Source organism: Danio rerio, chromosome 12, assembly GCF_049306965.1.
Source record: "Danio rerio strain Tuebingen ecotype United States chromosome 12, GRCz12tu, whole genome shotgun sequence".
NCBI lineage: Eukaryota > Metazoa > Chordata > Actinopteri > Cypriniformes > Danionidae > Danio > Danio rerio.
Window position 1 is genome coordinate 26,519,427 of NC_133187.1, and position 15,867 is coordinate 26,535,293.

Genomic DNA, 15,867 nt, shown 5'->3' on the forward strand with positions numbered 1-15,867 from the left:
TGACATCAATATTCGCTTTTGAGGAATGTGCTCTCCATTTTGAGCCAGTAACAATCTTTTGCAGGTTATCAGCTTTTGCAGTTTGTACTAATTGTTCTAAGAAATGCATTAACTATTCAAACAGGCCCGTATTGGCTAATCGGGAGGACCGGGAGAATTCCCGGTGGGCCGGTCCGTTTTTTGGCCGCGAGGGCCGGTGTCCCTAGTTCCAGAATCGGTTGCTCTCAGCAGTCACACTTTTAAAAAATAATTTAATTATTTACTTGACCACAGCCTTCTTATTCATTATTTTACCGCAGCTCTGCTCTTTTTATCTATTTTCTCGTAGCCTCGTGAGCAGGATGCAGGTTAATGATGATATAACTAGATAAGTCACCGTTTTACGTACAGCTGTTGCGGTACAATGGTTAGTACGTTAGATTATGGTTAATGGGTTCGGTCCTTGTCTGAGTAGTAATTTTTTTTTTTTTTTCATTTTTATTGTTAAGACATAATACTGTAAGGGTTGTTGAACATTTGAAGTTCTAAAAGAGCTATTTTCTCAAAAGAAGACGTGATAGTATAATTAGAAATTGAATTGGAAATAACCTTATTTTAATATAGTCAGTGGTGAACTGAGGTGGGCCGGTCTGAGGCTTGAAACTCCAGGGCTGAAAAAGAGTCCCACTCCGGCCCTATGTTCAAATGTAAAGAGTGTTGTGAGAAATGCACCAAAGCGACTAAGAAAATCTGTCAAATCCAAATTCACTCTTATTAACATTAGTTACTGACCTCTACTGAGTACTAACAATGAACAACTTAATTTTCCTTAATTAACATTAAAAAAGATGAATAAATACATTAATAAATGTATTGTCTATTGTTTGTTCATGTTAATAAATACATTAACTAAAAGAAGTAACTGATACAACCTTATTGAAAAATGTTACTTTAATATGTAATAGTAATTAAACTGCTGCCTATGCTCAAATGCAAGCATTAAAATGTAAGCACATAAATCATAATCACGCATCATTAAAAAAATTATTAAAAGTTTCCTGAAAAGGTCTCCTAAATCAATTACAAAATGATATAAACAAATGTGTCATGTATTGCATGCATTATATTTCATTTAGCAAGTTTAAACTGTTTAAATAACTTTCAAACTTGATAGTTAGAAAACGGACAATATCAATATATGCCTTACATTTCATCATTTTATGATATATGGCATATGACAATAATGCAAAAATAAGACTACTTAAAAGCAAGCCCGTAGGTGTAAAAAAAATTTTGTAATGATTTTTGCTTTTTTTTTTATTTACAAAAGTAATATGTAAAGGTGAATATGGTTTATGCACAAAAACATAATAAGTTACTTTTAAATTACACAATAAAATATGCAAACATATTGAATTTATTCTTTTATTTAGCATTTAACCAATTTGCAAAGTAACCTTTAATCAGTTTAAATTAAAATTATTCACACTGATTTATGCTTCCAATAAAAGTGTTATGATTAAAAAAGATATAATTTATTACAGAAATAAATATGGAAATGTTCCACATATTCCATTCATTATTTTCTTATAGTACTGTAGCATTTAATCATGACATTGTAATCTTTTTAAACTACAATTTTTTTTCCTCTAATTTTTTATCTGACACCAAAAAAATACTCTTAAAGTTAAGAATTAAAATAGACTAATTAAAAAACATCAAATCTCAATGACATCGTTTCTCAGAGTTTGTCATTGTGGTTTGGAGAGAATGTGACTGACAAGAAGCCATCTTTCTGTTTTGAGTGCCACAATATTTTTTTGTAACTTCAAGGATATCAGCAACTCTCTGTCTGACACAGGAGAGTGGGTTTTTATCTCAGCTGTTTCCCATATACATTATTGCATGAAGCCATTTCAACCAATCACTGATATATAAGAGATTGATAAGGGAAACCACCACTGGTTTCTCAAGCAGGTTATTGTATAAGTTGGGTTCATTTCTTGGATTAATTTCCTTAGGTTTCTGTATTTTTCCATTGTTCAGCATAAAAGACTTTCTGCTTAGCACTGCAGGACAATGCAGTCTTATACATCATAGGAATTGTTCAAGCTATACAAATTAGAATTTTCCTTCTTTAATACCTTCTAGGGCTGCACAATATTCAAAAAATCTAACATTGCAATATTTTGTTATTCAACGATTATAAATTGCAATATTGAGAATAATTTCATCAGATCACTTAATATTTGGAAAAAAAAATAACATTTTTGATTGGGTGATCCTGTAAGTGAGTGAATCATGCATAAAATATAATAAATGAAATCTACAAGCATAGATAAATACAATAAAGAAAATTATACAATTTAAATAAGCAGTATTTCATTGTTTTCCGATTCTAACAGTATTTAGGTACAGTAACTGACCTATTATGCAGTAGTCTCTTCTGTTACTATTTTTGTGCTTTGGCACAAGTTGTTGTTGTTTTCTTTTGATATTATAATACATTTGTTTTATTTGACATATGTCTAAATTAATTATTTAATTGGCAACTAGCTGAAATATAAAACGTTTTAATATATATTACTATTTTTATTTCAGAATGAAACTTCAGTTTATCATATTACAGTTTTTCTCAGTCGCTTTGGTGCATTTCTCACAACACTAGTGCATTTCTACACAACAATTAATGCATTTCTCAAAACAATTAGTACAAACTGCAAAACCTAGCTGATAACCTGCAAAAACGCATCACATGCTCAAAATGGATAATTCATTCCTCAAAAGCAAGTATTCATGTCAATCAAAGTGTCAGTATCATCAAAATGAAAAGTGCTGACACCATTGTTTATGAACAAGATAGTCAAATGGCTTTGTCATGTTTTCATTATGACAGTTTACTCTGTACATTTTTTTTCAATGCAAAAAAGTCAGATTTTGGAGACACTTCCTGAAAATGCTCAAGACAGCACTATATACTATTTGCACAGCCATTTGAAAACTACAGTAAAGTTAGACATCACTGCATTTAGTGAGGTATCTGAGTACAAGTCACTGAATATGTATGTTTCACATTTTTACTGCATTTGCTCTTTGGAATTCTAATTTATTCCCAGTATTGTGCAAAAGAATGACTACACCCTTATTTACAACAAACATAAACTCCCTTTAGGTAGAGCTGTGCACAACTGTAAACAATATTGTAGTACATACTAGAACTGAGCCTACAACATACACAGGTCTGTAAATCATTCATCAAATTGTTCAATTTTAAAGACATTTTCAGGAAAATAAACATTTAAATTTGTTTTATAAAATTAGCTTGACAGATTTTGACAACTAGTTCAATATTTTTGTCTGTAATGACTCAAGTAATGAAATGAGGACTATAGTTTTATATGGAATGACTATTCAGCATTCACAAGTTTAGTTAATTTTGACTGACATGACATAAGCAAATGATAATGTTATAAACAGCAGAGAGTTGTATAAAAGCAACTGATGCATATCCAAAAGCATTTGCAATTTGTTGGAAGGAATGAGAAACTGCTACAATTATGTGCACAAATGACTAATTGTTTTGAAAAATGCATTAACTGTTGTGCAAATGTAAATAGTGTTGTGAGAAATGCAACAAAGCGACTGAGAAAAACTGTAACTCTTTTGGTATGTTTTATTGGATTTCAGTACGTCAAGTTAAACTAAGCAAATTTTGGTAAATTTACAAAACCAACCAATTTTTTTTACTTTGTAGTTAAAGTGTTATTTTATTTGATTTGATTTTTTTTATTTGATTTTTATTTCAGTTTTATTCTTCTTTTAAATAAAATATATTTGTTTAGATTTAATAGTTTTATTTTTTAAGTTGACATTTATTTTAACAAATAAAACCAAATGATTTTAGTTTAATGGTTTTAAATACAAACAAAATAAGTTTCATTTCATTATTTACAAATTTGAGATTCTTTCTGAGGAAAAAAAATTCAGTGTAGTGGAAATAAAGGATTTTATTTAGTTTTTAGGTTAATTTTGATATAGATAGATAAATAGATAGATAGATAGATAGAGAGAGAGAGAGAGAGAGAGAGAGAGAGAGAGAGAGAGAGATAGATAGATAGATAGATAGATATATAGATAGATAGATAGATAGATAGATAGATAGATTGATAGATAGATAGATAGATAGATAGATAGATAGATTGATAGATAGATAGATAGATAGATAGATAGATAGATGGATAGATGGATAGATGGATGGATGGATGGATGGATGGATGGATGGATAGATAGATAGATAGATAGATAGATAGATAGATAGATAGATAGATAGATAGATAGATAGATAGATAGATAGATATTATGGTAATATCTGTATATCCAACACAATCTCATGTTTCTGCATCACATTCTTTCCTGTGCTCTTCAAGGCATCATGTCCAGCTTGTTTTGTATAACTGCCATGTGTGTTTCTGTGGGATTACAGGAATGATTGTCCACAGGGAAAACACACAGACACTAATGACGGCGTACAGCAAGAATTGCACAAACAAAAAAAAGCCTGACAGCGAACAGATCAATTGCAGTTGTCTGTAAATAGGCTACTGGTAACTGCGCTTCCATTTCTCATAACATTTCACATCTGGAATGACCTACTTTCTGCAATGACTCATTCTGCTCATACTTTCAGAAGAAACTATTAGATACTTAAAGTGCAAGGAGAAGATATTAGATGAGCTCACAAATACGTTTGGAAAGAATGTTTTTTTTAGAGCATGAACACGCTTTACTCTAAATCTCACTCAGACTGATCTCAAGAGAAGAAATAAATAAATTCATACAATCTCATTTGTACGGATTTCAAGGAAAACAGTAAACATTAATTCAGGAATAACAATTCGCCAAAAACTATAAAAATCATGAACTGCCATAAAAGACAATCAGCGTTTGGTGCTTTTTATTGAGTAAATCAGTGTTCTGGATGTGTGGAAATTACCGGAAAACAGCTGGCCAGATGTTTTACTAGTTTACTTACTAAAATAGACCCTGTGTCCATTCAGATTTGATATGTATAGGGTGCCCTATGTGAAATTTAACTGTGGTGCCCCCACAGAGGAACAAAAACACACAAACATATGTATTTAAACATGTATTTATTTATATACATAAATATGCATATAAACACTCAAAATTATACTTAAACATTAAAGTATTTACATTATAAAATAACAGTTTACATTAAACTAAACACTGACTTGTCTTCTATAAGCATTCCTAATTTCAAACATTTACAAAAGGTAAGGAATAAACCCTGTCTGTACCTGTAGGGATGGATGGTCCTTGTCTGCATCCCTTGTCTGTACCTGTGCAGCTGCTGGTGTCTCTGGAGCAGTGCTGGATCGGGTCACCTCATATTCTTTTGTGACAAATTCCGGCATTGAACCTCACTGTAATACAGAAGAAATTAGTCATATAAAGAAAAACTCATGACATATTATTAAAACAATGGGCTAGTCAAGCACTCTTCATAATGTGTCTAAACTACAAACAAAATGTGGATTTAACAAAAACTGACCCTTGGTGTCAGTATAAATCAAAGACATTTGTGGTTTTTAAGAGTGTATTTTTAACAAAAATTTTGTCAACGTTCAGAAAAAAATAACCATTAATTAATTCATGCAATAAATATGGTTTATGGCCTGTGGCTTACAGTAATTTGACTCATCTTATATTTTTGATCTTTCAGAAACCACAGATTGAGTCAGTTGTGTCATTTTATATAGTAATGTACAAAAATTAAAAAACGGCCTTTTAAAAACACACCAATCCACCCATGTAAAGACCAAAGAGACTTTATTGTCATTGCAGTGATACAAGCAATAACAACAGCAGCAATAAGAAATATATAGAAATTGACAAAACAATAATGATAACTGCAAAAAATATAATATAATATAATATAATATAATATAATATAATATAATAACTATATGCGAAATAAATAATACATGCAGTGAAATAATTGTAAAGTTAATATAAATGCACAAGTTAATATAAATAATTGAGTATGTGTTTTCATCAGCAACATGGGGAAGAGGGGCAAACGCGAAAAGAAAACATGTCCTATCATAGTTTAAAGCCCAATTCATAGCAGCAAAGCAAGAAACTGAACGTAAACAACAACAAATAAGGCAGGTTTGGTGCAGTTGTGGAGAACATTAGCCTCACTAATTTACTTGAACAACCAAAAATATGTTTTCCAGATTCATGGAAGTTACCTGAAAGTGATGCACGCGATTCATCTTGTACTTTTTTCCTCTTCTCGGCTCCCGACTGCTGTTGTCTTTTCCCAGGCATAGAGCTGCAACTTGCATCAATTATAACTATATGCTGCTAGCAGCCGCAAAGACAAGTGGACCGGGCCGCGGCAATGCGCACACACGGAAAAAAATAACATCACATGTTTGTTTTTGCGTTCGTCTTAAAAATGATTTTTTAAATGTAATTAACAACATATTATTAATGTATATATTATATAAACTCAGTTTATTGCAATATTATTAATTTTTTTTTTTTTTTTTGCAACCGAGATGGTGCCCCCCTCCGGAGTTGAAGCCCTACGCAACCTGCGTACTCTGCATATAGGGAGCGGCGGTACTGCGCGTGCATATGATTGGAAGTCTATGGGAAGAAAAGTGCAGTGTGACCACTTGCGTTTCCGGTCTGACCCCTTGTTTACTTCATATAGACTTCCATTCATACACACTCAAATTGAAAATATGGACCAATCGCTCACTTTTTAAAATGTCTAATCATCTTGTTTAATCCCTCCCCTTTTCACAACGCCGCACAACAGAATTTCGGATGCTCAAGCTCTAGTGCAGTGGTTCTCAAACTGTGGTACGCGTACCACTAGTGGTACGCGGGCTTCCTCCTAGTGGTACGCGGAGGAACCGCTGAATAATGAAAGAAACAATTAACACTTTTAATCCTTTAATGCCTAATATAACATCGATGTGATCAGCATTGGCTGTTTTGTGAAGTGTACGATCACAACGCTGTGCTTAGAATGTTTATTTTAGTGCACTGTGTCATAAGCTGCTATAAATCAGTTTCCGAAGTTTAAGAATTGATTCTGAAGCGTGATTTGACTGACATGAAAAGTAGCCAATCACAGTCGACCTTGTCTAGTTGCGTGAAACGTAAGGGCGGGACGAATGCTTTCTGTGTTGCAGAGACAGAAAAAACAACTTAAAAACAAATGTTTTGTTGGAATAATGCTTCTCGGATGTTTTCACTATCGAGATGTCTAGCAGAGTAATTAAACCGCGGACATATTTCCTGCCTTTTTGATGATCTACAAACACGTTTCGCTCTCCGACAGCGAGTCGACTCGCCTCTGACCTGTCACTCCTCTAAATACATTCTGAATGGCGGCGCGGGAATGGAGGTATTGCGCAATAACTCATTTCTACAAATGTGGCGAGTGCTTTATTTTAACACGACAGCGCAGTCATGTACGCAAATTGCTAAAACAGATATGCGAGCTCTTAAATAGGCTTTTTTTTCAAATGAACTGCAAGTCCTCTCAGGATCGCCTGTGTGCTCAGATTGAATACAATCGCGATCTTTCCACTATTAAAGTAGACATTATTTATCTTTGTTCCTTGACTAAATTTAGTCAAAAGTATTCAAAGTAATCAAGTATTAAGAAATAGATTGATACATGATCGATGACAATGCTAATGGTCTTCTTATTTGGCTGTGTTGTGAAGTGAAACTTACTTTTAGCAAAGGTGTATTTTTTTTTTTCTTTACGACAAATTAATTATGCTGGAAATGTTTCTGGATGAGGTATTTGTGTGATTTATACATTTAGCTGTATTCTGATCTGTCTTAAAGCATTACAGGTCAAAGCAATCCGTTGTTACTTATTGTTTATTTATCAAAATTAACAATAAGGCTCTTAAAGCACTGCTTTGATAAATGTATTGTTGTCATATTTTAAATACCTCAAGTAAAATGAAGTCATTTGTTTTATTTTTTTTTACTGACAGTGTACTTGTATTTTTTTTAAAGTTTCTATTTTAGATTAGCTTAAATGTAAAATAAAATCTACATGTGATGTACAGCTTTTTAAGAAACAAATTTGCCATATTGTAAAGAAAAATAGTGTAAAATATGTAAATAAAAAGCTACATTTAAATCTTTTTACCATATACTTCAATTAAACCTTTCAAAGCTTGTAAATATCGTTTAAAAAAATTGGCAAAAAGTGTCTCTATGGCCTTAAAGATTATTTGGTAGTTTTACCAGTGCTATTGAAAAAGATTAATTGTCATGAAAGGAAAAATCGACCATACTTTCTTTGTTAGTGCAATTTCCTATACATGTAGCTTTGGTATTTAAGCAATTAAACCATTCAATCAGGTTTCCACGTAAAAAAGTGATTTCATAATGAAAATCAGATTTTTTTTTTTCAAAAGTAACCAACTAGTACTTTTTAAAAGAGTACTTTGTACTTTTACCTAATATTAATATTATTTACTAAAATTTGTGTTATTTTAGCTGTGTAATAGTATTTTTACTTGAGTACAAAAAAGATTTCTCAAGCATTTAGTGCAGGTTTATTATATTATTAATAATATGATCAATAAATATTATTTTTTTATGTTTTTTATTTGTATCTATTCCTATGCAATGTTTTATGGGTTGCTGAGAATACTTTTCAGGTCTTCAATACATAGCATGTCAGTCTTGAAAAAAAAAAAATATGTGCTGTAATTGATTTTTCATTAGGCTGTGCCTGTATGAACCCTGTCATATGTACATTTAACATATTTCAAGATTTGTCTGAAAGTGTAGGAATGTGACATATAGCCTATATTTATAAGGTCCGAGCAACATCTCCAGCTTTTGATGAATAGGCTACAATGAATACTTTAGATTTAAGTACAGCAGTTTTCTTTTTACTTTTTAAGAACAGCGCCATTTTTTAATGAACTTTTAAAAGCACATTTTAACAAAAACTTTTTTTTTTTATCTGCAAGCACAGTTAATGTTCAGACTATTTCAAATGTTTAAAATGAATGATAATAATACATATTCTTAATAATAGGAATTAATCTGTATCGTTTTTAAACTGTGCACACCTGTAGCTGCTTAATTTGGCCCACGACGCTATTTTTTAATACTGGTTAAAAAATAGCGTCGTAAGGTGGTACTTGGAGAGACAATTTTTTTCTAAGGTGGTACTTGATGAAAAAAGTTTGAGAACCACTGCTCTAGTGCACAGGTGTCAAACTCAGTTCCAAAAGGGCCGCAGCTCTGCACAGTTTAGTTCCAACTCTAATTAAACGCACCTGATCAAACTAATTGAGTCCTTCAGGCTTGTTTGAAACCTACAGGTAAGTGTGTTGGAGCAAGGTTGGAACTAAACTGTGCAGGGCTTCGGCCCTCCAGGAATTGAGTTTGACACCCCTGCTCTAGTGTGACTGCAACATAAGACTGCAGTAAATTATTCACAGATTCAAATGATTCAGTCAGGGTGAGTGTCTAGTTAAAGATTTCCTGATTCGTATGATCCAGTCTGGATGTGTCTCTTGTTAACTATTCACTGATTCAAATGATCCAGTCAGGGTAAACTTCAAATTAATTATTCACAGATTCAAATGATCCAATCAGAGTGAGTGTCTAGAAAAAGATTGACTGATTCAAATGATTCGGTCAGAGTAAGAGTCCAGTTAATGATTTACTGATTCAAATCACCCAGTCAGAGTGAGCTTCTAGTTAATGATTCCCTGAGTCTCCAGTTAATAGATGTGTTCGACTTCATGCAGCAATGTGCAGATTGATCGAAATCTGTCTTAAAGCGGTGCATGCCAGTTGGAAATGTTGTTGGGATGGATGCTACACCGACGCCATGTGACTGTCACATGCGGAATCAAAGCACCGCGACAGAGCTCCGAGATCAGACAATTTATTCAGCCGGTGCAGCATCTGAAGAGCGACTGCGGAAGCTGCGATGACGACACTGATATTACACGATTGGCCGAGTTCACCACATAACAACAACAACATGCTTTTCGCTTTTATTATTGGACAAATTCCATCTCACAAATTTCAAAACAAACAATTACTTTTGATGGCATCTCTATCTTGTACACATCATGCTTATTAAAAGAGTACAAATATTTTACTGCCATATCATCTTTTGTTAAATAATTTGTTCATAATGACTAGATTGTTTGCATAGATTTATTCTGCCTTTTTATAGGCATACAGACTACTGTATTCAGATCCATCAATTATTTAAATGATATATTTTTAGTACCCTAAATATTAACTCAATTAAGTCTCATATTGTAATAAAATAATTATCATCATTGATCCTGACACCCCTATAAAGATTTCTTAACAAATAAGTTTAAAAAATTTTTTATTAAATATAAAATATATGATTCTAAAATATTTTACTTTAATTATTGGTTTATTTATACTATATATCTTTTGTTGTTATTTTAATAATTAAATAATTAATTAAATGTCACGCCATGTGATTGATCATCATAACTGCCGCAACTTTGAGTCCCGAAGTGTCCGGCTTGATGGCTTCGTTTTTTAACTCCGCCCCCACCTACACTCGTCTAATTTGGTTGATCACCGGCTGCAGCCATGGTTCAAGTCGAACGAACCTAATGATTCACTGATTCAAAATATCCGGCCAAAGTGAGCCTGTAGTTAACGATTCAAATGATCCAGTCCAGAGTGTAGCTTACACTTACACACTCAACAGGATAGTACATGTATGTAGTGTTGTCCTAAATGGCACACTAATGTTTTTTTAATAAACGGAAATTCAAACCGTTTCCCTGATGACGTTTGACGGTCGCTAAATCAGTGAAATAAACGACCGAATTATCAAATAATACCTATCGTGAGTATTGCCGCATTCACCATCGGGAGGCGATATAATCACTCTCGTAGGAGAAATTTGCTTTCTCCATCCAAAATAAATAAAGTTATCCAACATGTGCGTCCGATAGCTCCGCCCCTTCCGCTACGTAAACAAACCTGCGGTCGTTGAGTGCGTGAAGTGTCCATCATTACACACTTCTTTTTAGCGGCTGAATGAGTGCATCATCCGGGTAATTAAAGTGCACTTATTATTTTAAGAGTTTTCAGTGTGAACACACTACTTACACTATTTATACTACAAAATGGCGTAGAATAGTGCATAAGTATGCGATTTGGGACGCAGCTTAAGCCTTCAGTAAACAGTTAAATGATTCCAATTATCCAGTCAGTGTGAGTCTCTAGTTAATGATTCCCTAATTCATATGGGCTGTTTCTCAATTCCAAGAATGCAGAGAAAAGACTTTCTTGTGAAGACCAGTTTTGAACGGTGTCCTCGGAAGAACGAACTCGGGAGACAGAGAACGCGTCCTGTGAGAAATAAGATGCTTCACGCGTTTTTAATGAAAAATTATTTAAACATTACAGCGTTCATAGAACGATTTATTGTTTTACCCCTTTTTTTAAATATACACTCTGCATAGAGACCTCACAAATATAAGTTGCACAATATAAATATAACAGATTTTAAATGTCAGCAAATAAACACTCAATGTTTATTCCTTTATTAAGATTTTCACGGTAATGTATATATTCACTGTTTCATTTAGGGAAAGTCCTGAGATAATAATAATAAATCTGTGTTGCGTTTCCCATCTTCAGTCGCAATGACTTCTGGGACTAGAGCGAGTTCTGCATCGGTGCGTCGTCGATACCAAGAACACATCCGGGAAGTTTAACATGTCATCTGTTCTTGCGGTCTTAAGTTTTGGAACAGAACTATGGCAGCTGATGAAGACGTTACACAAGGACGCAAGATCGCTGAAGAACGCATATTGAGAAACAGCCATGATCTGGTCAGTGTGAGTCTCTTGTTAAAGATTCACTAATTCATTTAATCTGATCAGAGTGAATTAGTTAGTAATTCATGAAGTTAAATGATCTTGCCAAAGTGTATCTCTAGTTAGAAATTCACGTATTCAAATTATGGCTGAGCAATATGACATAAAGGTCTTATCACAATATAAGTCGTCCTGATAATGTTATACATCACAATATAGCACCATTTCTGTTTTGATTCTGTATTAATTCAATACATTTATAGTTTATATTGACGACATATAAAAGACTATTTCTTTTTTACATTTTAAATTACTGGGTTGCGGCTGGAAGGGCATCTGCTTCATAAAACATATGCTAGATAAGTTGGTGGTTCATTCCGCTGTGGCGACCCCTGATCAATAAAGGGACTAAGTCGAAAAGAAAATGATTGAATGAAAATGCATGATGTGAATATAGTACTTTCAAGATAGCAATGTTTTCACAATGCTGTTATTCATGTTTCAGTCTGCATCTTATTAATAGCAAGTAATATATTATTTAAAAATATATATAACTTAAATGATGTTATTTATGACACCACGAAAAAAAAACTTTATGGCATAATATGAAACAATAGACATTTTTTTTTGTACACATAATATATATCATCATATTGAACAGCCCTAATTCAAATAGTGCATTTCAAATGGCATATATCTGCCCTCTGATGCGCACTTCAGAATAAAATCTGTCATAGCCACTATATTGAACTGTCACTTCAAACTGTAGAACTCCAAACTGTCCACTTCCCTTTGAAATGAAGGATTTCAAAGAGTACAATTCATTGACACTTCGGGCCCCCATGAAACTATGTTGTTTGGTGTCAAAACAGTTCTTTACATTCATGAGGGCTCATCCATATGCCTGAACCCCTTTTGAAGCTGTCATTCTGGAATTTAAACACTTCAAAGGGATATATCATGAAAACCCTTTCCGAATTGAACATGCTGCCAATCAGAGTGAAATCCGGAATCCGGAGCACCCGGAGGAAACCCATGAGGAAACATGCAAACTCCACACAGAAATGCTAACTGGCCCTGTCAGGACTCAAACCGGTGACATTCTTGCTGTGAGACAGCAGTGCTAAGCACTGAGCCATGGTGCTGCTGGAATTTTAGGATTTATTATTGTAAATGAAAATCATATTTAGTTCAGGCTGTCAGATGCTTGTGAAACGAATATATAGTTAATATATAAGTTACAACTGGATGAGTTGAGTACAGTGTATCAGTTATACAATTGTATGAGCTGTGTTTTATTTTTTATGAGCCTTGTATAACATTTTTGACCGTATAAATCTATTTATTTGTATATTACACTCTGAATAGGGTACATAACAATGTTTAAATTACACAAATAAATGGCCAAGCATCATCTTTGCTGCTGTAGCACATTTTGGGTGGATAGTTCTACTGAAGAAATATTTCATATGAACTTTAACTCAAATGTTTACTCTAATGTTGTGGGTCTACTACTCACACTAGGCTATCTGAACTGTGCACAGGCTTGTTTGACCCCCATTTTCTAGCTCGTTTGACAAGTGTGAGTGCTACGAATTGGGCCTAGGTGTGGTTCAGTTGACTGGCCCAATTGAAACATGTGTGCCAGAGTGTGGTTCGGTTGAGCTTTGCTGCGGTACGCTTGTAGTGTGAGCGTAAATCGCACCTGAGGTTGAACCTGAAGACCCAACGTCACTTTAAGGGACTGTTTCATATGGATCCATTATTCATTCTTACTTTTTAATGAACAGTTTATCAAAGATGCAAACCCTTCACTGCACTACAGCTGCCACCTTCAGCAAACCTCCTAATACGTGCTGTACAATGCCTTTCAGGAACATTTATGCATGTCAAAAATGATGGATCTGTTCAGCAAAAGATTTAACTGCATGCTACTGCTTGTCAAACGACTTTAAATAATACAAAACAATATAACTAAAGCAATTTCCATTGTACAGAGCGAGAGCGCTTCTCTTCTGTTGAACTGAACAGACACATCATCAATGATGTAAGCGTGCTCAGGCTCAGAAAGCAAAAACTTGGGACAATCGCGCCTGGGCCTAGCTCAAGACAACGTGTCTAGTGTGAGTACACCCTTAGAATGTGGAATATAACATATTTATACCTGCTGACATAGAAAGTTATTTAGTGAATTATACCACATTTGCTGTATATCTGTATACAGTTGAAGTCAGAATTATTAACCCTTCGGAATTATTAACCCCCCCCCCCCCCCCCCCCTTTATATTTTTCCCCAATTTTTGTTTAAGCAAAGAAGAATTTTTTCAATACATATCTTAACATAATAGTATGAATTTCTAAAAACTAATTTATTTTCTTTGCCATGAATCCTGACAACAGTACACAATATTTTACTAGATATTTTCAAGATATATTCAGCTTAAAGTGCAATTTAAAGGCTTATAACTAGGCTAATTAGGCACGTTAGGGTAATTAGGGAAATCATAACGATGATTTGTTCTGTAGACAATCAAAAAATATATTGTTAAAAAGGGCTAATGATATTGACCTTAAAATGGTCATAAAAAATTTAAAACTCCTTTTATTCTAGCTGAAATAAAACAAATTAGACTCTTCAGAAGAAGAAAAAATATTATAGGAAAACTGTGAAAAACTTATTGCTCTGTTTAACATTATTTTGGAAATATTTTAAAAAGAAAAAAAAATTCACAGGTGGCTAATAATAATAATTTCAACAGTATGTAGCATTGTGTGCTTGTGATCAAACTGACAAAAATGCATGTTATTACAAAGTGTAAATTAAGTTTTGGAGTCAAAATGGCGATCTGATAAATGCAAAATGAATCAGTCACACCTGAAACAGCCATGCCAGCTTTTTCTGTGTAATTTGCTCATAATACAGTATTCACCTCTGAACAGGCTGTGATATTTATAACTGTAACACACTGGAGAAAATGAATTGCTGGATGATGAATCACATCTCTTCTATCTAATTTTACGCAGGGAGATCAAACTGACTCAGATCAGCGTGTTTCGCCGAGCAGCCCTGTCTGAACTACACGAGCTGAAGAGAATGTAAGTGTAAATTTTTAAAAAAACGAAGGACACTGAGTTGTTTACTATGAAAACATGAAAGTGAATATAAGCTACTGAAAGAAAAACATTCAACCAAGCATTCATAAAACAGAGAACTGCCGCTGAATGCTCAAATCTGTCATTTGCTGTTGCTAAAGTTTTGACTTAATCCAAAAGTGCATATAAACACATGATATTTAGTCTTGATCGAATTTGTTTAGACTTTGATATGGAACATGATGTTTAACAGTGACCCAAACACTGAGATATGTATCACAGGAAAATACTACAAAACCTAAGGGACAATTTGACAAATGTATATCTATATTAGTAGAAGGTCATTATATTTTAAATGCTTCCTATTTTAGATAATACTTCAGTTTCATGTTCTCTTTTAGACATTTATTGACTATAAAATGTTATGCAATTGCAAGTCAAATTATTTTACTGAAAGCCCTGATGTCCATACTGTACAGTTATTTTATTTTTTATTTTTTTGGTTTTCATTTAGGGGTTAAGAGAAGTTGAAAACTGAACGATTCAATTAGAATTATACCTTATTCAACTATTGAGCAGCTCTGAGAGTTTTTGCATTTACTTGACAACACATAGAGTCTGACCTCGACTAAAAATGAACCAGACAGAATGTCAGAATAGCTTTCAAATTCCACAAACTAACTGCACAAAAGTACCATTTTGATAATTTCTTTTAATTCGTTCAAATTGAATGATACTTTTGAACCCAACAATTAGGTTTGTCCATATTTCTGACCAAGTATACATTGAATTACAACAACCAAACAAGTAAAGAAATGAACAGTGATACTGTCACTTTAAGACAGTAATACAGTATATCATGTAACCCAAGTTTGGCACCCAG

General features: G+C 33.4%; 1 protein-coding gene across 2 annotated transcripts in view; it reads left to right on the forward strand.

The window, feature by feature from the left end:
• Window positions 1-15,867, forward strand: part of fshr (follicle stimulating hormone receptor) — a 31,223-nt gene that overhangs the window by 2,353 nt on the left and 13,003 nt on the right. The window contains exons 1-2 of one of the 2 annotated variants that reach the window (XM_073917309.1): window positions 7,162-7,426; window positions 14,916-14,987. In XM_073917309.1, coding sequence (XP_073773410.1) covers window positions 7,407-7,426; window positions 14,916-14,987 — 92 coding nt within the window. In that variant the 5' untranslated portion in view covers window positions 7,162-7,406. 2 annotated transcript variants of the gene reach the window in all.